The sequence below is a fragment of the Vitis riparia genome, chromosome 12 (assembly GCF_004353265.1).
Source record: "Vitis riparia cultivar Riparia Gloire de Montpellier isolate 1030 chromosome 12, EGFV_Vit.rip_1.0, whole genome shotgun sequence".
In the NCBI taxonomy this organism is placed as follows: domain Eukaryota; kingdom Viridiplantae; phylum Streptophyta; class Magnoliopsida; order Vitales; family Vitaceae; genus Vitis; species Vitis riparia.
The window spans coordinates 9,977,515-10,005,465 of record NC_048442.1 but is presented as its reverse complement, the minus strand read 5'-3'; the positions used below and the strand labels follow the sequence as shown (position 1 = coordinate 10,005,465).

General features: G+C 31.5%; 1 protein-coding gene across 1 annotated transcript; it reads left to right on the top strand.

Moving 5' to 3' along the window:
- Positions 1–6,888: 6,888 nt before the first annotated feature.
- Positions 6,889–9,589, top strand: LOC117926271 (laccase-14-like). The gene is made up of 6 exons (XM_034845357.1): positions 6,889–6,972; positions 7,080–7,231; positions 7,344–7,588; positions 8,196–8,324; positions 8,420–9,364; positions 9,459–9,589. Exons 1-6 carry the CDS (start codon positions 6,889–6,891, stop codon positions 9,587–9,589), a joined length of 1,686 nt encoding a protein of 561 aa, XP_034701248.1.
- Positions 9,590–27,951: the final 18,362 nt, after the last annotated feature.

Below are 27,951 nucleotides of genomic sequence, written 5' to 3'. Positions count from 1 at the left end.
ATTGAAAAAGCTTTATGATAATCAATTTGGCATGTTTTTCAGTCAGGTATAGACTATAAGGAAAAAAAAAGAAAAAAATACAAATAAATAAAATATTTTAGGTTTAGCACAAGTTGGACTCAAATTTGATGTTATACTAAAATATTTTATGAGATTACATTTTTTGTCACCTTCTTTAAAACATTATCTATTTCCTTTTTATCATTATTTTGAAAATGGTGTAAGGACATGTGTTTTTAATTATTTTTTTCTTTGTTGTTCATGTGAAGAGTGATAACAACAATTCTCCTTGTACCTTTGCTACATTGGAATACAAAAACGATTTGCAACCTAAAATAGTTGTGTAGGACACACATAACTAGACTTTGTTTTTTTTTTTTTTTTTTTTTATCTTAGTTTATTATTAATATTACAATCAATTATACATCATCTATTTTCTTTTATTGAAAAAAGACTACTATTTCTTATTCTTGGCTTAAAGTGTTTCTTATTTACAACTTTGGAGTGTTTGAAACATCATCATTCTAAAAGTTGTTTCAAGCCCAAATGATATTCTTAAGTGAGTAGAACTCAAATTCAATAGATGTTTATTAGATTTACATTTTTTGTAATTATGGATGGTTTTCAAGCTTTTCTTACCAAAATTTAGGTAACTATTCTATTTGAAGAAGATACTTAGAGAGAAGAAAAGGAAGATGAAGAAAATGTTTGGGAACAAGTACTTGAGGAAGACAAAGATTTTTTCTTAGTGGTTGAGGATGATTCTACTCTTGATGATGATGATTAAGAGTTTGTTTCAGGGTCTAATGAGATTACCATGATTTTTATGCAAGAGGAGGAAGAGGTTGTTGATAAAAGGGAAAATAAGAGGTTTCGTGGTACTCATGGAGAGATGGTTGTTGAAGTTAGAGTTCTGGTGGGAAATATTCTCATGGCTATTATTACTAAGGCGTCTTATTATGTTTATAATGTCATCTCTTCAACCTCAATAAACATTCATGCTATTGAAACTAATATTTCTGAAGTTGGTATGGTAATTGCAATAGGGAATATATATGATGCTTAATGACTTCTATTCCTTTTTCCCTTCTTTCCTAGATATGGGGATATATATATATATATATATATATATATATATATATATATATATATATATATATATATATATATTTCTACTTATTTAGTTGGCATGATTTTCCATTAACATTTGTACTCCCTTTTATTGACATTTTCTTTTATCATTTTTTATTTTTTTTGTCAAATTTTTATTTCATGCCTTTAATGAATCTTATAACTTTCTCTCCTTATTCATTGGTTTTGTTTTTTGAAGTAAAGGATGTTGATCTTCCTTTTAAGGTGACTCTTCCCATTCTTACTTTTTTCTTTCACACTTTAAGGGCAATGTGCCTATCAAGTTAGAAGTGGGAAAACAAAAGAGTTTATTCTTTTGAATCATTTTTATGTTTTTCCATTTCTTTATTAAAAATGAAACTTTATTAAAAAAAATTCCAAATTTTGTTATATAGTGTCATACGTTTAAGGGCTCTATCTTAACAAAGTAATGCTACTAATTACTAGGTAGTGCACTGTGACTTTTAATTGATTACCTAAGTCAATGTACTAGCCATAAACAAACCCATCAGCTTCTAAGGAACCCATTGTGGACCCACATTTTTTACCTGTGTCCCCACTGGACGACGAGACTAGCATTTTTAAAGTGAAAAACTGTATTTTATAAAGATTTTGAGTTGCCACTTATTTTTATTATCTTTTAAGGGAAAATAAAATAAGAAACTAAAACCTTAAGCAAAAATGACTCCTTAAACTTTTGGAAAAGCATGTCTTTGAAAAACTTAAGTATAAGTCCGAGGGTCATATTACCTATTAAGAATGTACGGTGATTAAGCCGTAGCACCCCCTCTAAGCTTGTATACCTACAGTCTTTACTAAATGAATGGAGGGAATCATGGCAATTGATTAATTAATTAATCAAAGATACCAAAAAAAGAACATAACAAAAGAATAGAATTTACAAAAGAGTAAAAAAGAATGTACACAATTAATAAATGTGAAATACATAGAATAGAATTTAATTATTTGTTAAAGTTACAACATTTCAAAGGAAGTTCAAAAGAATTTTATTTGCAAAGGGAACAATTCTAAATTAAATATTTCAAACTTATTTATTCACAAACTTTTAATTTATTTACAAAAGATTCAATTTTTATTCACATCCAAAATTAATTCCAAAAATAAGTCTTTTCTTCATTTTTTTAAAAGAATATTGGTTGGATTCGAATTTACTAAAGAGAAGAGTTTCAATTTGATTTTCTATTCACAAAAAAATGACTTTGGTTTACACTTCATTAAAGAAACAAGATTCCACAATTATAAAGAAACATCAATTTTATTTTTGGAAAAGTGATTTTTACAAGGAAAAGTTGTTTACTTATTTTAATTACAGGAACCAAATATCGATTTACTAAGAAAACAAATTTTTACAATTTTTATTTATGAAAAATATTTCCAAATCAAATTTATTTGAAAAGAGAGATTTTTACAACTTTTATTTTCTTTAGATTTTTATTAAAACAATTTTCAGGATTTTTGTTTTAAACAGATTTTGGAACTTTATTAAAAGTATTTTGGAATTCTTTATTAAAACAAAACCTTTAAACTCTTATTAAGTAGACTTTTGAAAATTTTACTAAACACAAACTTTGTGAACTTTAATTTAAAACAAATTTTAGGGACTTTGATTAAACTACTTACTTTGAAGATTTTTGAGACTAACTTTGAGGGTTTTTATTAAACAACTTTTAGAATTTATTAAAACAAACCTTGAGAATTTATGAAAAATGAATTTTGAGAATCTTTAAGATTAAAACACTTATTATGAGAATTTATCAAGACACTTACTAAAACTTTTAAGATTTTCATGGACACAAACTTTAAGTTCATTCAAAAGACATAACTTTGAGAACTATTATTAGAACATTTATTTTGAAAATTTTAATTAAACCAAATCTAAGAACTTTAATGACTTTTATGAAAACAAACTTTAAGAACATTTATTTAAACACTTGAGAAATTTTATGAAGCAAACTTATTTAAAAAGTGATTTTCTAAAGAAAATTTATTAAAATGTTATTTTCAGTTAACAAACTTATTAAAAAAACGATTTTCTAAGTAACATTTATTAAAACACAATTTTCAGTAAACAAACTTATTAAAAAATGATTTTCTAAAGAACATTTATTGAAACACAATTTTTAGCAAACAAACTTATTAAAAAATGATTTTCTAAGGAACATTTATTCAAACACAATTTTTTGCAAACAAACTTATAAAAAAATGATTTTCTAAAGAACATTTATTAAAACACAATTTTTAGAATTTTTAATAAACAAACTTATTAAAAAAATAATTTTCTAAAGAAGATTTATTAAAACACAATTTTCAGAATTTTTAATAAACAAACTTTTTAGACCTTACAAACTGTGAGGATTTCTATTAAAAAGAAACGAGTTTCTAGATTTATTAAGAAATCAAATTTGTGGATTATTAAATTAAAAACCATTTTCTGAATATATTAAAAAATTAATTTCTTAAATTAATTTATTAAAAAAGGAATTTTATGAATTTATTAAAAAAAAATTGAATTATTTTATGTTAAACCAAATTCTTAAAACAGTTCTTCCAGATACTTTTATTAAAACAATTTTTTCGATTTATTAAAAAAAAACCAATTTTTTAGGTTATTGAGAAAATAAATTTTTGCACTTTATAGAAAACTAAATTCTAGTTAAAAACTATTTTTCAGGAAATTTTATTAAAATGGATTTTTCTAGAAAATTTATTGAATAAAATAAAGAAAAACTCAATCAAGATATATAAATCAAAACCCAAACACTATAGGAAATGAAATATGAGGCAAAAAGACTAACATACACAGAATTATATAAAATTTAAGACAACATGAAATGAAGCAACAAGAGTAATATAAACAGGATTATAGAAAATTTAGGACAAAAACTATACAAATATAGAAATCTTGATGCAAAATACAATAGTTATAGTAACACATGACAACACACGTCAACAAATTAATAAATAAAAAAGACAAACATATAGATGAACAAAAAAAATTAGGCAAATGTGTATACATATAAAATGTAGAGTATAATAAACAAATAACCCAAATATGTGGAGAACTGAATAAAAAGAGATGAATAAAATATTCAACTACCAAAATGATCACAAATATAATAGATATTAAACAAGATGAATCTAAGATATCCTAAAAAGAACATAAACAAAATATAAATAAAGAAATGAAGAAGAAATAATACAAAGGGGTTAATTGGCATCACTAAGGTTCAAGAATAAACAAAATAAACATTTAAACTATAAAATAAACATCCCTAACATTTTATTTGATCTAATTACACAACTTAAATACTTCTTAACAATTAAATGAAATACAAGTGAGAATGCAACACACAATCATACAATGCGTTGTTGTTCTCGGGCTTTCATTGAAGGATACACGTCTGTACCCAAATATACTCCCTGTTTGGAGTCTTTCAAGGGTAAAATTTCTTTATCTTTCACACTAGAGATATCATTTCCTTCTTAATTTGCCTCTCATGCACTTTTACTTTTCATCATCATGTTTTTTAAATTTCTTTTCCTTTTTCCATTTTATGCAATTTTTATTTTCCTTTACACAACCATGATGCATATGAAATGCAATAAACTCACATGTCATCATCCACATTTTTCCAAGATATAATTTTTGTTTACTCCAAACATGCTCAATAATTCTAACCAACAACACAACAATTTTTCTTCAATTAAATCACCATAAAAATAAATAAAATTTCATAATAATTCATATATTCATCAAAACATAGTCTAAACCCTAATCGTATAAATTTTATTTATTCCCAACATGCTCAATAATTTCTAAGAACCGACACAACAAATTTTCTTTTATTAAATCATCACAAACATAACAAAAATTCAAAAAATATTAGTAAATCACAAAAGAAAAATAACTCTAATAATAATCATATTCCAAATAACATAAAGAAAATAAAAATAACACATATCAACACATATTTATCTCCCAACAATAAACTCCACAATTTTTTTTCAAGAAATAAATATTAAATAAAAGTTTTAGGGTTAAACCATCTTACCACAAATCGGAAAATTCAACCATTGAAACTAAAATGAGACTTTGTAGGAATGTTCATCACATCGAAAAGAGTATTCTACTAAAATTTTACATGAAATGAAGTACATTTGGTAGGTCAAACAACATCCCGAAGGCTAATGGCGTTTTCACTTCCAAACGGCCAGTGCTTTGCAACACCCAACCTTGCTCCTTCTCTTTTTATTTTTTATTTTTTTTCCTTTTAAATTCGCAAAGCCATGATATATATATATTCTTCCTTGTTTTCCAATCAATTTTATTTCATTACTATTATTTTATCTATTTAATTATTTTTTTTCAAATTCACTTCAATAATAAATTCTTAAACACAACCCAAAAATATTTTAATTTCCCATTATTTAATATTATCAATTTTAAATTATTTTATTTTATTTAATTTTTATTATTTTTTCGGTAAAGTTTGATTTTTAACTTCCTAAGAAGTTTCCTATGGTAAAGTTGATGGGACACAAAATTCAACTCTCTCAATAGACCACTAAAATTCTTTGAATTTTACCAATTCAAATTCGACACTTGTTTTTTTGACTTTTCAACCATCACTAACTAGAAAAATTTTCAAACTTTAAATTCCCACATGGTCTAAAATACCCGGTTATTACATGCACTATAGGTTTGAAGGTTATTCACTTTTACAAACGAAATTGTTAGTATATTCCTTATTGAGTCAAAGCTTACTCCCTTTACTTTTGAGAACCCCTTTCAAGTACTCCATATGTAGATGATAATGAGTGATGATAGGGCTATGAAGGGTTATTGTTAGTTTAACTTTTGTTTATCCTTAAAGCCTTTGTTTGGACATTTTGATTTGGATTATATGTTATGTTTTAATTATCAGCCTAAATTGAACAAAATCAATATTTCATAGTTAAGTGAATCATTAAACTTCTTAGAAAGATAGTTTTAGTTCTATGAATTTACTTTGAAAGGAGAATCTGTCTCTTTTGTTCGTTTTGACTACTTAGTCATTTTGCATGTTTTATGTATCTATTGTATGCGCAAAATTGACATGGTTACCCTTGACCTTGGAGCATGGGGTGTTACACTTTCATTTTGAGTCTCTTTGTTTTATCACTCTTCAAAGATTTTAAATTTTGTTGCTTTATGTTTGGAGATAGGATTGGAGACAACTTTGAGAAAGAAAATAAAGTTAGTTTTAAGAAGACTAGGGAAGTGCGGAGTGTTTCATAGGGTTTCTTTTCACTAAAATTGGTTTTAGAAGAGAATAAGGAAGAAGTTGAAGTTCTCTATTTTTCTCGGTCACTTTTTGAGAGAAGTTGTCACTTTACATAATAAAAAGTACAAAATATGAGAGAAAAGTGGAGGCTTAGAGTGAAACTAAATATGAAGGGGATATTTATAAAAATGGTCATATGAACTTTTGAAAGCATGAGGGTTATATTTACGGATAAGGGTGTTTATCTGACCCCTTTGAGAATATCCACATGCATTAAATTCTATTCCACATCCAAATTAAGGAAACCAAAAGCAATCTCAATTGTGTAAGGATCCATTTGGATTTTGTGCCAACCGCATGAAAAACACCTGGAGAAACAAATAAGGAAAGCAATTGAGAGAAGACAACCATAAAAAGGAAGAAAGCCATTCTGGACTTGAAACCACCTGATGCCATTAAGCAGCACTCTTCCATGGTGAAGGTGGTAGGGCTTTTTGTTCTTTATGCACTTCTGTTTTACAGTGCAAATGGAAAGACCCATCATCATACTTTTGTGGTATGTGCTTAGCTCTCTCTGTCTCTCTCTCTCCCCCTCTCCCTTTCTCTCAGACACAATTCCTGTCATTATCTCTATTTCATGGGTAAATTCTAATTCATTTGCAGGTGAAGTCATCTTCATACACTCGACTGTGTACTACTAAGCACATCTTGACTGTGAATGGGAGATTTCCAGGGCCAACATTGAGAGCTCAAAAAGGGGATAAAATGATAATCAAGGTCTACAACAAAGGGGAACATAATATAACCCTCCACTGGTATATGCTCTTATAAATCCATATATGAGCCCCTAAATATAAGGCCATTTAAGTAGTTAAGAATATGTATATATATTGTGTAGTGGAGAATCATGGACGGAAAACTTTGCAGGCATGGAGTGAAACAACCAAGAAATCCATGGTCAGACGGACCTGCATATATCACTCAGTGCCCAATTCAGCCCAGAAAGAAGTACACTTACAGGATTCACTTCACTACAGAAGAAGGAACCATGTGGTGGCATGCACACCTCGGATGGACAAGAGCAACAGTTCATGGAGCAATTATCATTTATCCAAAGCGTGGATCCCTTTACCCCTTTCCCCACCCTCATGGAGAGGTTCTAATCATATTGGGTATGCTCTTTCATCCCCTTTCACGTTTTGTAAGAAAGAGTGATAGGAAAGAAAAATATTCGAAGTCAATAATTAAGAAGAAAGAAATTCATTGATTTACAAGTCTTTTCAGAACATTTTCTTTTGTCTCATATCCAAATGAAATTATGCATCAAGAAAAAACAAAGAAAGAACTAATCATCCTTCTCATTCGCATGGTAGGGGACTCGATCATTACCTTATATTTAGGGCTTAATCTCATGGCAAGGGAAATATTTTTAACAGTTCTATTTTTATTTATTGAAAATAGTAAGCAGTGTAGTTGACAAGTCAAAGATGATATAAAAGATGTCATAAAAGATGCCACGATTTGTATTTTTGTATATCTATCTGTTACTGCAGCAGCTCATTAACATTGATATACATACTGTCAGTATGTATATCAATGTTATATAGCACAAATGTGACTGTAAATGAGTTGCTATTTGAATTAACAATTGGTGGACCCTAATCCATTGATATCTTCATTAGATTTTAATTAACTAAATGATGCTGTGAGAAGCATGTATAAATAAAATTAAATACATGAATTTTGGTGTCCTTTTTTACAGTGTCTTAATTCGTGCAGGAGAGTGGTGGAAGAAAGATGTAATGGAAATAGAAAGAAATGCAACTATTGCAGGAGGAGGACCACTAATCTCAGATGCCTATATGATAAATGGGCAACCGGGCGATCTCTATCCATGCTCCAAACCAGGTACAAATTTATCTGCTAAACAAACATTTCAGAGAAAGTGGTTAATTTTCTCACTAAAAGGAAAATGCCCAACTCTTTATCATTTCCTGTTCTAGGAACTTTTAAAGTGACAGTGGAGCATGGAAAGAGATACCTACTTCGGATAGTTAATGCGGTCATGAATGATAAACTCTTCTTTGCCATTGCAAAACACAAGATGAAATTGGTCGGAACAGATGGATGCTATACAAAACCATTGGAAACAAATTATATAATGATCACCCCTGGACAGTCCATGGATGTTCTTTTAGAAGCAAATCGTCATCCTAGTCTCTACTATATGGCTGCCAGTTCATATTTTACTATAGTAGACACTGAATTTGATAACACAATAACAACAGCTATCCTACAGTATAATGGCTTGTACCATCGATCTCCATCACCTCTAATGCCCCATCTCCCTGCTCACAACCAAACTCAGGCAGCAACAAGGTTCACAAAAAAGCTAAGAAGCCTGGCAAGTAAGGACCATCCGGCCAGAGTCCCATTAAAAGTAGACACCAAATTGTTTATCACGTTATCAATCAATCTAGTTAACTGCTCTAGTAAACCTTGTGAGGGTCCCTATGGTAAACGATTTTCTGCTAGTTTGAATAACATCAGTTTCATCACCCCATCCATAGACGTGCTCCGTGCTTACTATTACGGACTTGATGGTGTTTTTGATAAGGATTTTCCAAGTAAACCGCCCAATGCTTTTAATTACACAGGCAATAATCTGCCTCAGAATCTGTTGACACCGGATTTTAGGACTAAAGTCACTGTCCTCAAGTATAATGCAAGGGTCGAGCTGATTTTGCAGGGGACTAATGTGTTTGAAGGTGACAATCATCCATTTCATTTACATGGCTACAGTTTTTATGTTGTTGGCTGGGGTTTTGGCAATTTCAATCCTAGAAGAGATCCCTTAAGGTTTAATCTTATTGACCCACCAGAGCAGACTACGGTTGGAGTTCCTCGGAATGGATGGGTTGCCATCAGATTTAGGGCAGATAACCCGGGTGAGTTATAATACATATGTACATCCATTCTAACTAATGTCCCTTGGTGTTTCAATTTTTATTTTTTATTTTTCTAACTAGTATTACTTTGCAGGAGTATGGATGATGCATTGCCATATTGAGGATCATCAGGAGTGGGGAATGAAGTCTGTTTTTGTGGTAAAAGATGGTGCCAATCCTCAAGCTCAAATTCTTCCTCCTCCTCATGATTTACCTGAATGTTGAGAGTTGAAAGCAGTCATCATGTAAATACATTGAAATAAATCTATCTATATTCATATCAAGATTAAGGTAGTGTTTGTTTTTTGGCTGAATAGAAAATATCAAATATCAATCAATATAAGTAAAGTAAACTTGTTATCAATAGGTTCTATTTAGTTATATTAGTCGATATCAGTAGATTACTTTCAATTGAATAGAAAAAACCAAATATTCAGTCAAAAAATAAATACCACCTAAGTCTAGTTCTTTTAACTGCATTTAAGTGAATTAATCAGCAATACCCTGAGGCTGTTTGGTTCATCATTGGTAATTGACGAGGAATATCTCCCTTTTAATGCAAGGACAATCAGGACCATGCATAATAGACTTTCACAGTGTCACTCAACTGACATATGTTGGTATTTTAAACGAAGACTAGTCCAATTAAAATGTTTTAATCTAATAACTAGTACTAATCCTAGGACAAGATAAGATACATTCACGACTAGTCCAATCTTGACTAAAATTCTCTCAGTATATCACTATACTATCAAAATATTATAGCGCCATATCCCACTTTCACAGGATTACCATCATTTAAATTTTATCAAAACAAAGCAATGTTTGGAGTAATTAGGCTAAAAACAATAAAATAACTATAAGAAGAAAGTAAAGAAGAAAAATTATAAAAGAAAAATGTTCTTGCCTCTCATCATTTATTTAATTAAATTATTACAAAATTAACCCTTATTTACAATATTCACACTTAACAAAATAAGAACTCTTAAAAACCAAAAAAAAAAAAAAAAAAAGGGAAACCTTATAAGGATTACTTAAATACAAAATTTAAAGTAAAAAGTATTATAATTGGCTATTAGAAATCAAATCAAATTATAATTTATTGAAAATTCTCAAATTCAAGTTTACTTTATAACATACCCTTAAAACTTGATTTGTAACTTCAAGTGGCATTCTTAGCTTTCAATGTTTGTTTTTTTTTTAATCCATCTACTAATTTTGCATTCTTCCTCTTAAAAGTGATTTGAGATCTCATGTTATTCTTTCTTATTGCTTTTGTTTCCTTCTATAGAACATCTTTACATCTTTTATCTTGCTTTGCTTCTTCAAATTAAACTTATTGGTTTGCAATTCACAAAAATACAAAAAATGTTAGATTTTTTTATTATTTATTTATTTTTATTTTCTCATAAAGCTCTTCTACATAGACTCTTGAAATATGGTATTCTTTCTATTGAGCTTGCCCATAAAGATGATCTTGGATCCTCGTAAGTTGATGGAGGTGGTGGCATAGGTGGAATACGCAGTGATGGCTACAAGCTTGTAGCCTTTTGTTGTTTATTCTTTTTCCTTAAAGAGGAATATCATTGTTGTCTTCTTGGTCACCTCAATCTCTAGCTTGTTTCTTTTTCATTAAACTTGTTTCTTTAAAGAAAACCATTTCTTTCAAGCTTAAGCTATAACCTATGAAAATATATTTTTCACCTTAACTTCTATCATTTTTTATCTAGCATATGAACATATGCAATGCTTTCAAATAGTCCTAAATGTGAAATACCTAACTTCCTTTCATTCGAATCTTGTTGTGGTGTTTTATTTTATAAAATTGATTAGAAGAATAATCTGAAAAATAAATTGCATAGTCAACTTCTTCGTATAAAATTCTTTAATCATTTTTAATTATTTTTAAACATACTTTACGTCATGTTAAAAAAAGTTTCATTTTTTCTTTCGAGTATTCCATTGGGTTGTGGATAATATGAAACAGTAAAATCTGGACAAATCCTATAATTTTTAGAATATTCTTCAAATTCTTTTGATGTGAATTTGCTTATTCTATTAGATTTTGTTATCTTTATATTATAACCACTTTCTTTTTTTGCTAAGTGTTTGAAATCCCTTGAAAAAAATAAACATTTTAATTTGTTTTTAAAGATACATCCAAGTTTTTCTACTAAAATCACCAATAAAGAGTAAAAAATATTTATTCTTACAAAAGAGTTTGGATGATTGGGCCACATAGATCTACATGAATAAGTTTGAGAAGTTTCTTTGCTTTTGTAGTTACTTTCTTTGAAAAAAAATTTCAAATGTGTTTTCCAAATAAGAATCCTTTATATAATTTATTTATGTGAGCTATGAAGGATAATCCTTTCACTATATTTTTTTTTTCTTTTCAATAATTTCAATCCTCTAAAATTAAAATATCTAAATGTTAGTGTCAAATAGAAGAAGGATTAACAAATATCAAAAGGTATTATGAAGAATTAACAAAACACTTAAAAACAAGGGAAAACCTTGAATCCCAAGAGACTTTAGATTCTACTAATATTGTTGATGAAGAGTTTGGAAAGGAAGGTGATTTGGATGTTCTTTTCATATTTATCCATATAAGGAATGTCTTGATACATATAAGGAATGTGATGCTAGCACTATTTAAATGGGCAATGATTCAAGCTTTAAAGCTATTGGGATTGGTACCATAAAAGTGAAGATGTTTGATGGTCTTGTGAGGATATTGAGTGGCGTTAAGAATGTTCCTAAGTTGAGGAAGAGTTAAATTTCTTTGATGGCTCCCCTATAGATTTTGTCAAACCAAATCAAAGGATTTGCTTTTACCAAGTTCTTCAAACTAAGAAAATATGGTGAAAATGAATTGCATGGAAATTGAATCTAATGACTAACTTGAAATCAAAATGTAAGAATTAAAATTTTTAATTCACATAATCAAGATATGAGGGATTCTAGAATCCAATTTTAGGACTAAGGCTTCTGACGAAACAAGGGAAGCAAATTTATTTAGTCACAGTGTAAAAAAAAAAAAAAAAAAGCAAGCATGATTTAATGAGGAAAATCTGAGTTCCATACCTTAAAGTTGAGTCATATCCTAACTTTTAATATTTTATTCCATTTTAAATCACTAATAGATGAATGGATATGAAATCCAAATTTAGGTCTAAGATTTTTGGGCTTTTATCACTCTGTATAGATTGCTAATGGTATATAAAAATGGTGAAACCTTAGGCAATTGCACCATCTTCATCTTCTAAGGTAAACTAACCTTAGAGGGTATTTAGAACTTGATATTATTATCTTAACCTTTCATTCAATCCATTATTAAGCCCAATTTCATCCATTATTTTCCTTTTGATCTAATCCTAAGTTTTCATGCTTCAACCCTCAAAAAAAGCCTTTACCCTATTTTGTAATTGTTTTCGAAAATAGTTCTAAAAAATAATTTTTGAGAATAATTTTTGAAAACCGATCTCTAATGTTTTGTAGAACAAAAGTCTGACTAGGAACCTAAAATGCTTTTAACTTGTTTTTAATATTTTTAAACATGTTTTAAAAATAAGTTTTATATCTAGTGCTTTATTTTTAATCATTCTACATGCTTGTATAATTATTTTCTAAAACAACCCTTAGAAAACCAATGAAAATGACTAAAAGTTGTTATCTAAAAACACTTTGTTTTATGTTCTTAAGAACAAAAAATAGAATACAATTTTTTGGTTGCCAAGTGTGTTTTTTTTTTTTTTTTTTTTTTTTGTTTTAGAGAACAAAAAACCATTATAAAGAACAATGAGTGTTTAGCTAGGTTGGCAATTCCGGACAAAATTCTAAGTGCCTCCTAACTCAAATTTTCCAATTCTTCTTTAGATTACTAGCCTAATGAAGATCAAGTTGTTGAATTTATCAAGAGGTAAAGGTATGTAGTTGAGGTTGGAGTTGGATGGAATTGAATCAACAATATTATTTAAATGTTGTTTTTCTTGAAATATTTTTTAAGAAGTTAGGAAGGCTTGGGAAACATTTTTTTACCAAGTGTTAAAAATGCCTTGTTCTAGGATCAATCCAACTTTAGTTCAGATTGGTCTAGGTTCCACTTTTTTGATGAAATCTCATTGGTGGGATCAAGGGCTTCCTTTATAAATTGCTTCCTATTATAAAGAGAGAAAAACAATAGCAACCACCCCCTTTAGTTTTCTTCTCCTTTCCTAATTTGAGGTGTTTGGTTGCCAAGAAAATCTAACTTTCCTATTGTTTTTCAAACTGTTTTTAATGGATTGTCCTGAGCAAAAAAAATGGTTGATTCTTCATCCATTCATCTCTCAATTTCTAATCTATTTGGGTTTGGGTAGAAAACCCATTTTCTTTTTGTGTGGATTTAAGAAAAGGTCAAGATCAAGCTTGGTGTGGACTCCAAATGTGCTTTGGAAGAAAAATGTGAGAAGTTGAAAGTGAAAGGTACTACTCTAGTGGTCCAAGAAGGATTGGTAGGCTTGAGTTAGGTATAAAACCTTGTATTCAGTTTTTGTTCTTCATAGTTGACGTTTTTTATCTATTGTAGACCTGTGGTTTTTTTTTATCTCTTTGAAGGTTTTCCATGTTAAAATTTGGTGTCATTGTCTCTTTTTCTCATTCTACTCTTTGATTTATTTTCAGTTTTTAATATCATTGGTTACTTAGGCATATATGTTGAATGGAAGAAAAATGAGTTAAAATAGGTGTGATTATCCATTGGATATCTTGAATAATTTTTTTACTCATTTTGGTTAATGATATCTTATAGCAATTGGAAATGAGTTAAGGAGATAACTATTTTTATGAATTAATTTTAGGGAGTGTTGAAGTATTTGCATGTGACTTGCATTTGAAATTGGTTAGGGGAGTGTTGTTGCATTCATACTTGCTTGTAAATATTATGCTTTGTTGAAAAGTAGTAGGAAGAAAAGTTCATAGATATTTAGAATTTCTAAGGTTAGATAATTTGTGTTAGGGATCTTTTTAAATTGTTCAATGACACCTATTCACCCTCCCTCTAGGTGTAGTCCATCGTTGAGACTCACCTTTTAAAAACAATTGTCAAACAGGCCACCATCTCCTAAGTTTAAATTAGTAATAGATCAATGGATATGAAATCCAAATTTAGGTATAGGATTTTTGGGCTTTTACCACTCTCTATATAGATTGCTTATGACATATAAAAATGGTGAAACCTTACGCAATTGTACCATTTCCCAAGTCAAACTAACCTTAGAGAGTATTTGAATCTTGATATTATTATCTTAACCTTTCATTCAATCCATTATAAAGTCCAATTTCACCATTTATTTCCCTTTTGATCTAATCCTATGTTTTCATGCTTCACCCCAAAAAAAGAGCCATTTAGGCCTTGTTTAGTAATTGTTTTCAAAAATAGTTTTGAAAAATAATTTTTAAGAACAATTTTTGAAAATTGTTCTATGATTTTTGTAGAACAAAAGTTTGATTGAGAACCTAAAATGTTTTTAACCTATTTTTAATATTTTTAAATATATTTTAAAAATAATTTTTATATCCAAGGCTTTATTTTTAGTTATTCTAGATGCTTGTATAATTATTTTCTAAAACAACTCTTACAAAACAAGTGAAAATAATAGAAAATAACCAAAAGATGATATCTGAAAACATACTATTTTTTTGTTGCCAAATGGGTGTTTTTGTTATTCTGTTTTGGAGAACAAAAATTTGTTATCGAAAATAGAATAGATGAATGGATATGAAATTCAAATTTAGGTCTAGGATTTTTGGGCTTTTACCACTATGTAAATTGCTTATGGCATATAGAAATGGTGAAACCTTAGGCAATTGCACCATCTGCTAAGTCAAACTAACCTTAGAGGGTATTTGAATCTTGATATTATTGTCTTAACGTTTTATTCAATCCATTATTAAGTCCAATTTCACTCATTATTTCTCTTTTGATCTAATACTAGGTTTTAATACTTCAACCCCCAAAATGAGCCTTTTAGCCTCTCATGAGTGCATTTTCAATCATTCAATCCACTAAAGAAAGATAAAAACTCATTCTTGAAAATCAAATCAATCAATACTAAATTTATTGCTAATAATGGAGAAGAAAGCAAACCAAAATCTCCCCTCTATCATCTCTCTCTAGAAATTTTTTTCACTACCTCCAAACTTGAAAAAAAATGTGTTTTTATAGTTTGGGTACTATGCATGGTAAGTTTTTATTGGCCATGATTACTACTCAAAAAGTGCTATTTTATAGCTTGTAATTAACTCTTTTAAACACTTTTGAGTAGTAGTTATTACCTTTTAACTCAATTGGCATGTTAAGGACCCTTGCAATCTTTTCTAATCAAATTGTGTTAAGTTTTGGTGTTTTTGATAGCTTTTTGATCACCAAAGCAATCTAAGATGAGGGAGAGCTTTATATAATCCATGGCAAAGAAAATGGAAGCTCATTTACATGAAGAATTCAAGCTTTGGAGCTTCGTAGTTCTTTGCCAAAACCAATCAAGAATGCAAGGAGGAAAAAGAGAGAAATCTAACATGAAGAAATTCAAGAGGACAGAAACTGTTGGACACATTTCGATTACTTCCTGGAGTCCATTTCATGCATACTATATCTCGTTTTGAAGCTTAGGAAGTCAGGAGTCCAACGCTTCAAACGGTGCACAAATTGAAGTTGAAACGAAGAAGTTATGGCGTTTTGAAGACAACCACGCAAAGTTGAGAGGAAATTTCGTAGCCCAAAGCCCATTTCGCAGCTGTGAAATGAGCTGCGAAACCCACCTTTGGCACACGAGTGCCATTTCGCAGCCCATGCCTCCATCTTCGCAGCTGCGAACCACGTTGCGAAATCACCTCCAAGCTGCGAATGAAGTTGCGAATCATCTCCAAGTTGCGGAATCATCTCCAAGTTGTGAAATCACCTCCAAGTTGCAAAACCAAAGTTCAAACTTGCAAAATGGACAATTCAACGTGTGAATCACCGTGCGAAATCCACCTGTGCAATCTTAGATATTTGCAACCGACTCAGTTAGATTTTTTCTCAAGATATTTTGTGTAAATTTCTATTTTCTCCTTGTAATCAGTCAAAGATATTATTGGGATATTTCTTAGAAAATATCTTCTCTATGTATATCTTTGAACCAATGTAAAGAAATCAATCTTGTAATATATGTACTCCGACTGAAGGAGGATCATAGAAGAAATATATTTTACAGAGCACTTGCTCTATTTTTCCTTCATATTTTTTGTTTTCTCGTTATTTTTATTTCTAGCCAAACAAACTCTGAGGATGTTTCCTCAGAGGATGAGTGGCTAGGCTCTTTGTCTCTTGGAATGAAGAAAGCCGGGTAAGTTTCCGAATGCAAAATTGGAAGTTTGGTTGTTTTAGTTTTTAATGAAGAGAAAGTGTAACCCGTTAATGGTTTCTACATTTTTAGTTAACTTAAAACACCTTTAAATCACCTGGGCCAACACTTGGTAAGGCAAGTGATCTCCATCCATTGAGATGCACTAGTTTACCTCTTGCGAGCCTTTGGGAGGTGACTTGAAGGTAGGATTTTCTAGAATAGCCAATACTTGGTAAGCTTTTGGACTCTAAGGAGACATCCATTAGTTATCTCTTGCGATCTTTTGACGGGTAATCTAAGGTTAAAGATCACCTTGAATGGCAAATGCTAGGTGAGAGGTATGAGCCATTGCAAGATGCATCAGTGACAAGGATTTAGTGTTTGAACCCATTAAAGGGAAGCATCTGTACCACACCGGTTTGGGAAATAACTATATGTTAAATCCTCAATGCGAGGAAAAGAAACAAGTGACCGGAACTCCCTTTTTGTATTAGGAACCCGAGCCTAGTGATCTGAAACTCCAAGAAACGCTTTTTTTTGTAAGTAATTTCAGTTATTTTATTATTAGTTAGCTTAAAACCAACATTTTCAAACATCTTTATGTTTTCTTTTAAAGCTAACCTTGAAATGAAAAATTACCAATTCAGCTTTGAATTAATATCAATTGTGAAGTGAAAACCCATCTCAGTGAACGATCCTAGAGCCACTATGCTATGCTAGTTGAGGCTATTTTAGTACATGGTGTAATAGGTTATAAATTTTGTTGATTACTCCCGTCTAAGGACCATAATCAAGGAACACTAGCTGGACACGAATCAAATGGCACCGTTGTCGAGGACCATTGAGAGGACATGAATCAGCTGATACACCAATTGGGAACGAATCAGGCCACTTATTCCATAATAATCACTTAAAAATAACTAACAAAAAAGGGTAATTTAGCCACATGGGTCATAATAACTCTCAAATTGTAAAAATGACCTTTCCCTCTAATTTTGTTGATAAATGACCCTTTTAAGACACTTTTCAATTTATTTTATTCATTTTATCCTATAACACATACTTATCTTTTCAATTTCATGTACAAATAACTTGATTATAATGACTTGAACTCTACTATTGTTAAGTTTTATTTAACAAAAAACTTAACTATAGTTAAGTTTTCGTTTTATCTATAAAGAATTAATTAAGATTAAGCTTTTAATTAAAATGTTCATATGAACCTAAATGTCTGAACTTGAATGTTAGATATTCACATTTTGGAAGTTAAATGAAATGACAAAACAATAGAAAAGAACTAAAAAAAAACCTAACCAAGATTCGACCACAAAAAAATTTCAACCAAAATTCTACTCCACAATTAACATCCCAATAAAAAATAGTCACAAAAAATTGCAATAGAAAACAATGAAAAACCTCATAAAAAAATAATTACAAAAGATCTCAACAAAATACAACTCCAAAAATCGTTGCAAATACAATCACAAAAAATCATAATCATTTTTTTTAAAATAAAAAAAAAACAAGAAGATGAAAGATCTTGAAAAAGACTGCAAAAAACCCTACAACAAAACGCAACTACAAAAATCCTAATAAAAAAACCATTTAAAAAAAATATAACAAAGAAAAATTTAACCAAAAATAAAGAAAAAGATGAAGGATCTTGAAGAAGAAAGAAAAATGAAAAAAGTTGTGGATTATCTTCATTTGTTCATCTTTGAACTTCATTGGAAATTTCAAACTTGGAAAATTCTTTGGAAGAATGGTAGGAAAATGACTTAGGAATGAGAGGCGAATTTTATTTTGAGAAAATTAAGAAGGGTAATATTGTTTAAAATAGGCCAATTTAGTAAATAATAAATAAGGGAGGTCATTCTTTTAATTTTAGACATATTTGAAGTTTTTTTTAACCAGATGTCTCAAATAAATAACAATATAACTTCTAAATGTCTGGGCCTTATCTTGGGTTGGAGAACTGCTAAAAAGTGTCAAATCTTGAAAATAAAGACATATTTGCAAGTGTCTTAAGGCTAATAAAATAAAAGTATAAAGAGTTCGGATAGTTAGGACACAGCTTTAAAGAAACAAGGAAATATGAAATAGTTAGGGTGTTACTTGAAGAAAACATATAAAGGTTAGATAGTTGGAGCATGGCCAGACAGTTAGGGCATGGCACAAAGGAAACATAGTAGAGGTTAGATGGTCAGGACGTGACTCTAAGAAATAAGGAAATGTTGGACAGTCAGGACACGACACTAAGGAAACCTAAAGAAAAGACTAGATAGTTAACGTGTGACTCTAGGAAATATAAATAGGTTGGTTAATCAGATCACGACACAAAGGAAACATAAACAAGTTGGATAGTTAGGATAGGACACGAAGAAAACATAAAGGAAGTTGGATAGTGGGGGTATAACTTTAAGAAACAAGGAAAGGTTGGATAGTCAAGGCATAACTCTATGGAAACATAAAGCAAAAGTTGGACAGTCAGGGCATGACTTAAAGAAAACATAAAGGAAAGGTCGAACAATCAAAGTGTGACTCTAAGGAAACATATAAAGGAAATGTCAGATAGTTAGGACACGACTCAAAGAATACATATAAAGGTTAGACAATTAGGGTGCAACACTTAAGAAAACATAAAGGAAATGTTAGATAGTCAAGGCACGGTTCTAAAGAAATAAGGAAAGGTCGGACTATCAGGATGCAACTCTAAATAAACAAGGAAAGGCTAGATAGTTAGGGCATGACTATAGGAAACATAAAAAGCTCAGATAGTTAGGACTTAACTCAAAAAAAAAAAAAAAAAAGAAAGGTCGGGCAATTAAGGCATGACTTGAAAGAAACAAAGAAATGTTGGATAGATAGGGTACAACTCTAAAGAAACAAGGAAAGGACAGGCAATGGGAACATGACTCTAAGAAACAAGAAAAAGTTGGATAGTCAAGGCGTGGCTTTAAAAAAATAAAGATAGGTCAGATCATTAGGGCACAACTCTAGGATACATAAAGGAAAGGTCAGACAGTCAACGTGTGGTTCTAAAGAAACAAGGATAGGTTGGATAGTTAAGGCGCGACTCTAAAGAAATAAGGAAAGGCTAGATAGTCAGGGTGAGACTCTAAGAAACATAAATAGGTCGAATAGTCAAGTTGTGACTCAATACAAAAAAGACATAAAACAGTAAAATGACAAAGCTAGATAACATAAAACATCATAATGTTAAACCTCAAGCAATGACAAAATTGACCAACAAAAACTGTCATTATGAAATAAAAGAGAGGCCTAAGCAATAAGAGAAAAATAGGAGCCAATGACAAAGGTCACAATAATAGAGTCAGCTGTTAAAGTGTAAGAGATAACTGAGTAATCATGAATAGAAAACAATTGATGTTCACACAAATCTCCTAAGGCTCAGACGCATCAACATGACATGAATAGGGAATGAATGAGGTAGTCTGAGGCATAAAGAATCCTTTATCGAAGGGATATGGTCCATTATGTAGACGTCAATACATCTTTGTTGATATAAGCTAACATGACGTATCAATAACCCACAATGACTCACATGAAAATTATGCACCTACTAATGACCTCCAACAAAATTGATCATTTGATGGGCTTGGGTGCAACAACACCCTAAAGGGGGTATGCCTTAGTGTAATAACCATCAATACCAATATAAAATACTATGAGTTGTTAATAAGTCAGAATGATAATCAAGGGTATGCCCCAATGTAACATATAGATCATTGAGTAAAAACAACTTGATAGAAATATGCCCTAGTATGATGACCATGCACACCAATGAATCATGTTAAAAGTCGCAAAACCAGTAAGAAGGATGATAGGGGGTATGCCTTAGTAGAGCAAATAGATCAAGAAGTCACAAAGAGTGAAAGCATCATGAAAGAAATATGCTCTAGTATAATGACTATACATATCAATAGGCCACACAAAAAGTCACCACTTCAATCAAAATGATAATAAAGGGTATGATCTAATATAACATATGAACCACTAAGCCAAATAACTCCAACTCCAAGTCAATAATTAAAACCTCTACACATAACCTAATAGCAAACTGCCTTATGTATGTTGTCAAGGGTATGATGAAATGGTGAACATGACCTACTAAAGAACACTTAAGCTACCTATGTACATCGCTAAGGATATCAATATTGCTCTAGTTCTCATTCGAGACTCTAGGTGATCAATGGTATAGCCTATGAAGAATCTATGAACTGCTCTACTATACTTTCATAGACAAAAATGAATGACTCATGTGATACCAAATCAACAAGTAAGGGAAGTAATTATAGCTTGAATGTGACTATGCCCTAATGTGAGGGTTGGGTCAACTGTTGAGTTCAAAACACACTGATAAGGAAAATCAATGTCGTACAAGATCCTCACATAAACATGTCATCAATAGGTCATATTATTGGATCAAGTTAGGCCTAAATATGAGAACACATGGAGAGTATCTCTCAGAGATAAGCATATGACGATGCTTGAACTTCCATCAACTCTCAAGCACCATCCAAGTAGAGTATGTCAAATATAATACAAGATCCCATGGCCTCAAGGTGGTCTTATGACATAGGACATAACGTAGGATTAGGTTAAGGGTAAAAGAAACAAAAGGGAAACTTAATGTGTTGTAAAGTGCAATGTGTTGTAAATCTCATATGCAAAGGATCTAAGTGGCACTCTATGAAGTAGAGGCAAAAGTGAAAGAAAGAAATAGAACTTAAGTAAAGATGGAAGTAACCAAGATGAGAAGGTGAAACTAGGTATGAGAGACCAAATAAATCAAAGGAACAACATGAAAACAAAGATCAAAAGGTCACAAGTATGAATGATGATGTGAGGATAGAAACTACAAGACGTGAAAAGCAACAACAAGAAGGGAGAGAATGTCATTGCGGTTGAAAGAGGGCTACATCAAGGGAAATGATAATCAGTTCACCTTAAAGTGTTGAGGAGAATCATACCACAAGCAAATGGAGTGATGGAATGGGTCAATCAAGAGACATCCCATAACCAAAAACAACCACACATGACACCCTCTTAAGGACCATCCCAACATACCTAAAAAAGGAGATATCCCCACCCACATGCATACTCAATGAACCAAATGAACAAAGTGGAGAATTTACCAACACATACACAATGTAAAACCTCTCAAGAATAATCCCAATATACACATAAGAAGGGAATTTCCTCATCTACAAACTTACTCAAAGTACAAATGAACTTAATGGAGAATCTATCAACACATACAACCATGCATAAAAAGAGGGATTTTTTTTTCTTTATTTTAAAATTTTAAAATTTTCTTTTTTAAATATTTTTATCATTTTTTTTCCATTCATTTCTTTTTTTTTTCTTTTTACTTTACTTTTTGTTTTTCCTTTTTCTTTTTACTATACTCTCCCTATGACCAAACATATGTAACCAATAACATGAATCCCTTACTAGGTATGCATATCTCTAAAACCATACCCTTATCTAAATATAATCATATTGTCTCAAGAAAAATAAGAGCCCACAACACCCTTAAGTCTTAAGATCAAACCCATAAGGAGATGAAATATAGGGTGACATGATCTTTGTAAATGTAAAGATGAGTGAACAACTTCCAATCCACTTTGATGGGTGATGAAACAAAATGTAGAAAAATGAAAGAAAAGAAAGGGTTAAATGGGGAAACAATAGCTAATGACAACAAATCTAGAACAAAAAAGAATGCTTAATGATAATATCTACTATAAAAGTATATTCTAAAAGATAAGAAATGGAAATGAAAACAAAGAGTGACGCAATTGTTGGGAACCTTGGATTACTTTGTTCCCATGCCCTAGATTGTGTAGAATGCATGCAAATCTATCCTAGCCTCTTTAAATCTATCATAACGGACAAGGAGGTATTAAAAAACAATATGGATACCATAGAAAACATAGATCTGGAGAATAAAACCTCATACCTTTGATCCGGATGTTCGTGGATCAATTCCAATTGATGTAGATAACTCCAAAGTCATAATGGATCTCATAAACACCATGATCTTCCACCCGATGACTCTTCTTTGTGTCTAGTCATTGAAATGATTGATTCCATGCCCAACTGGTGTACATTGGTTTTGGTCCTTAGATAGGAGTAATCAACAAAGTTTATAACCTATATCACCATGTACTAGGATAGCCTCAGCTAGTATAGCATAGTGGCTCTAGGATCGTTCACTGGGAAGGGTTTTCAACTTACAATTGATAATAATTCAAAGTTGAATTCATGCTTTTTCATTTTAAGGTTAGCTTCAAAAGCAAACATAAACTTTGGTTTAAGGATTGGTTTTAAGCTAACTAAAAATAAAGTAACGGAAATTACTTATAAAGAAAAGTGTTTCTTGGAGTTTTAGGATCACTAGGGTCAGGCTCCTAATACAAAAATAGAGTTCCGGTCACTTGAATCTTTTCCTCGCATTAGAGGATTAACATATAGTTATTTCTCTAACCGGTGTGGTACATATGCTTCCCTTTTATGGATTCCAACACTAAATCCCTCTCACTGATTCATCTTGCAATGGCTCGTGCCTCTCACCTAGCATTTACCATTCAAGGTGATCATTAACCTTGGATTTCCCTTCTCAAGCTCACAAAAGATAACTAATGGATGCCTCCTTGGAGTCCAAAAGCTTACCAAGTGTTGGCAATTCTAGAAAATCCTACCTTCAAATCACCTCCCAAAGGCTCGCAAGAGATAAACTAGTGCATCTCAATGGACGGAGATCACTTGCCTTACCAAGTGTTGGCCCAGGTGATTTAAAGGCATTTTAAGTTAACTAAAAACATAGAAACCATTAACGGGTCACACTTTCTCTTCATTAATAGCTGAAACAACAAAACTTCCAATTCTTGCATTCGACACCTTACCTAGCTACCTTAGCTCCAAGAGACAAAAATCCTAGCCACTCATTCTCTGAGGAAACATTCTCAGAGCTTGTTTGGCTAGTAAGAAAAATACAATCAAAATGAGTACGTAAGGCAGAGCAAAGCTTTGTATATTACTTCCTTCAAAACTATACAAAAGGTTGTCTCTGAGAACAAGCTCCTGAGATCTTCTCTGTAAAGAAAAATTACAAATTATATATATGAGGTTATTCACCCTTTGTTCTTACTTATTAACTAAGGAATCCTATGATTGATGGATTACAAGGAAAGAATGGGGATTAAAACAACAAATATTTGAAGAAAAAAATCTAAAAGAGTCGATCGCAAATATCTGGAAGTATTCAGGTGGATTTCGTAGGCATGCAAGATGTGCTGCGAAATTTTGCAACCAAAGACTGATTTCGTAGCTGCGAAATTGGCCTTCAGCTTGGTGTGATTGGCTTCCAATGACTATAACTTCTTCATTTCAACTCCGATTTGTGCACGTTTGAAGCGTTGGATTCCTGACTTCCCGAGATTCAAAATGACATATAGTATGCATGAAATGGACTCCATAAAGAACTCTAAATGTGTCCAACAGTTGCTGTCCTCTTGAATTCTTCATGTTAGATTTTTCTCTTTGCTTTCCCTCCTTGCATTCCTGATTTGCTTTTGGCAAAGGGCTATAAAGCTTCAAAGCTTGGGTTCTTCATGTAAATGAGCTTCCAATTGCTTTGCCATGGATTCTATAGAACTCTCCTCAGTCTTGGATTGCTTTGGTGATCAAAATACTATCAAAAACACCAAAACTTAACACAAAGTGATTAGAAACGATTGCAAAGGTACTTAATATGCTAATTGAGTTAAAAGGTAATATTTACTACTCAAAAGTGTTTAAAAGAATTACAAGCTACAAAATAGCACTTTTTGAGTAGTAATCAATGATGGAGATCTCAAGGGTGGAGATTAGGGTTTTCTCTCTAAACTAAAGGAGAGAATGGAAAGACTTAGAAACCCTAACCCCTAAAGGGGTATTATAAGCTTCCTATTGGGCCTAAGTGACTTAAGCTCACCATGGGCTTGGGTCACTTAATCTAGCCCAAAAGGATTTCTAATTGATTAATTAACTATACAAGACCTAATTAATTAATTAGTCCAGTCCAGAGATATTACTCATTTATGCCTGTGCAACCTTACGTAATTATCAAAACACCTTTATGCACAAAAGTGAACTAAAAATTCATCCAACTCTCATAAGTCATGCAAACAAAGAAGACGAGCTCAGAGTGAGGACCATTGGACCCATAGGAGTGATGACTCCCTTAGAATCAAAATTTGAAATTGACTTAACATCCCACTATAGAGACTCAATTGCACTCTAGTATCCTATGTATATTACAATGAGACACCAAGTGCTCAAGTCCGTGACTTACTATCCATTGCATGTAGAGTCCCCATGAACTGGCGTCCACAATCTAACAAGGTAGTGCTATCACTTATCAAGATTACCTCTCAAATCCTTGAGTTAAAATCCCACTTATTATATGATCAAATGACAACATACTCTAGCTTCAAGGAGCATATGTCAAATTCCACTAAATGAATTACTATGACCACAAATTTCATGATCAAATGTCCTTTGGATCACCCAAGGGAACATAATGTCTTAATCCCATGAGATATCATGGTGCCTCTATTGAGAATACCTATTGTCACTAGCCTTTATCAATAGTGACCTAATCCATAGGGATATATGACCACTTTAGGGTCTCAACCATAGGTCAAAGTCTCTTATTGATTTTGGCATAAGCTTAATATCCTCTAAAGGTAGAGAGTCCTTATAATATAGTAGCTTGGTGATCATGATAATTGATAACCTTGTGTCATGATTCACCGTAGGTCTTGTCTAGTGTGCATCACATACATTAGTACACTCACCATGGGAAACCCATCATGACGAACAAGACAAGACATCCCTCCATTTATGAGGTGGTGCACTACAGCCTTTACTGGATTGCCCATATCCATGAACCGACTGTGAACAACTTATCTACTTATAAGGAACCCATGACTTGTGTCTTCTATGCGACTCCTAATGCATCTAAGTCATGTACAATGTAAGAGACATGGACTAAATGCTCTAACTTTGTTACATCATGTCTTGCTTTTTGGGGCTCAATCCCAACAAACTCCCAAAAGCAAATCAAGCACTATAGAAAGAATATACTCCACAGTCATATCACCTCCTTACACTATCTCACAATAATAGAAGACATCCTCTTTATGTGTTTCTTGTTCTAATAGTACTTCAGTTCTTTAAACCATGCCACTGTCCCATTGTTATCACATAACAGGATCTTGGACAATATAGCCAAGGGAACTACCCATAAGCCAAAAGGCTTATTTCATTGCTATGGAAACAATGGGAAACCACTTAAAGTGTACACATACCTTGAGATAGACCTGTGAGAGTCCTTATTAGACAAAAGTCCGATTTCCTGGTACAATGTGGGACTATCTTTTAATATATCCTCCAATCACTTTTTGCCTTATTCCTTATCATATAGTCTTCATAAAAAATCTTACATTTGTGTTAACGAATATCTTTTGATGATCCTAACTATAAAGGTAATAACCCAAAAATCCTCTTAGATATCCTATAAACTAACATACCTCTTAAGAAAAAGAGGTATTACACTATTTATAAGACATATCCCCAAAAGAATATGGGAAAAGATAATAAACCTATCCACAATCTCATTGTGTCCATCCAAGTTTAATGTCTTCTTTCTACCTCTCCATTTTGCAATAGAGACCCTAGTGCACATAATTGGGAAATAATCTTGTTCTCCAATGGAAAGAATCAAACTTACTAGACATATCACTTTGATATAATCGAAGTGACTTGGTATGTATACCCAATAGGTTATCCAATCCTACCTTCAATTCAATGAATGTATCCAAGGCATCGAAATTCCTATGTATATATTCAAACCTAGAGTAATCATCACTAAAATTGATGAAATACCCATACCCTCCCCATGAATGGACACTAAAAGGTCCATACATATTATGATGCACTAACTCCAAACATTCCTTGGATCTAGTCCTCTTCGTCATTTTACCATCTATACAGGATTCGTAAACTAAAAGATCTTCTGGAATAAAAAAGTCATGACTTTACCAATCTTTGGATCCTATTTAGATTAATATGACCTAAGTTTAGAAACCAAATGTTTAATTAGTGCTAGGTTTAATCCTAGGATCTGATTATTCTCATCACTTGAAAAGGTGATAATGAAACACATATAAAAGAAGAGGATATTACCTTCCATTAACCTGCATAACTAACCTTGCATTTGAAGTTAAGGCAAGTATAATCCCAACATTAATCCTTCTCACTTATCGAATATTCTATAAGGACTTACAGACAGTGAGCCTATAATCTATCCACCATAAATGGGGAAATCCACCACTAAATATTCAACAATGAGAAAATGATTAATACTTTCTTTTTTCCTTTAGTTAAACTGGGCATTCCTTTTCTAGTGTCTTAAAAGGTTATAAATGAATCACTTGCCCTTAATCTTGCTATCTTATTCTTTCTCTCGAACTTTCCTTATTTGGCATTGTTCTTCTTCTTCTTGAGAGAAGAACCTGAAGAACCTTTGACTTCCATATGAACACTCTATAATCTTTGAGAATCCCCTTAGCCATCCCAAAGGAAAATGACAAGGCCTTTAAGATCATATGAATATTGTTGTTCATAATAGTCCTAAGTGTAGCTTGTCAAAACTGACCTACCCTTATCACCAAATAACCATTGTAAACTAGAAAGAAAATATCAAAGTCTCAAGTAATAGACATGTGTTGCTATTGCAACACATTATCCAAAGATCCAAGTGTTAGACACTTGGTTTGCTGATTGATTTAATACCACCTTGATTTACCAGTCTTTTCTTTTGCTAGGTTAGTTCATAAGGAATAGCTAGTTCTTCTTAAATTAGCTTTTATGCAATTAGTTACTATATCCAAAATAAAATTAGTCCAATTGATTAGTTAGGCTTGATTTATTATGAGAAAAATAGTGATAATAAAACCAACATGATATATGTCAGAAAGAATATAACCAAGTGTATGTCATAATTGAGCCTTCAAGGCATCTGGTGATTAATTTAGCAAAAATGTAGTGCTCTTAAACTACATATCCTTTTACGAGGTATCCTAGTATTATAAGAATCAAACCTACGTGGGGTAGCTCATGACCTTATTACTGGTTAGAGATCCTCTT

Excerpts from the sequence above, each read along its gene's own strand:
- LOC117926271 (XM_034845357.1), top strand. The coding sequence starts at position 6,889 with ATGGTGAAGGTGGTAGGGCTTTTTGTTCTTTATGCACTTCTGTTTTAC. Across the intron at positions 7,232-7,343 it reads CATAATATAACCCTCCACTG|GCATGGAGTGAAACAACCAA; the intron begins GTATATGCTCTT and ends AAAACTTTGCAG. Across the intron at positions 9,365-9,458 it reads ATTTAGGGCAGATAACCCGG|GAGTATGGATGATGCATTGC; the intron begins GTGAGTTATAAT and ends ATTACTTTGCAG.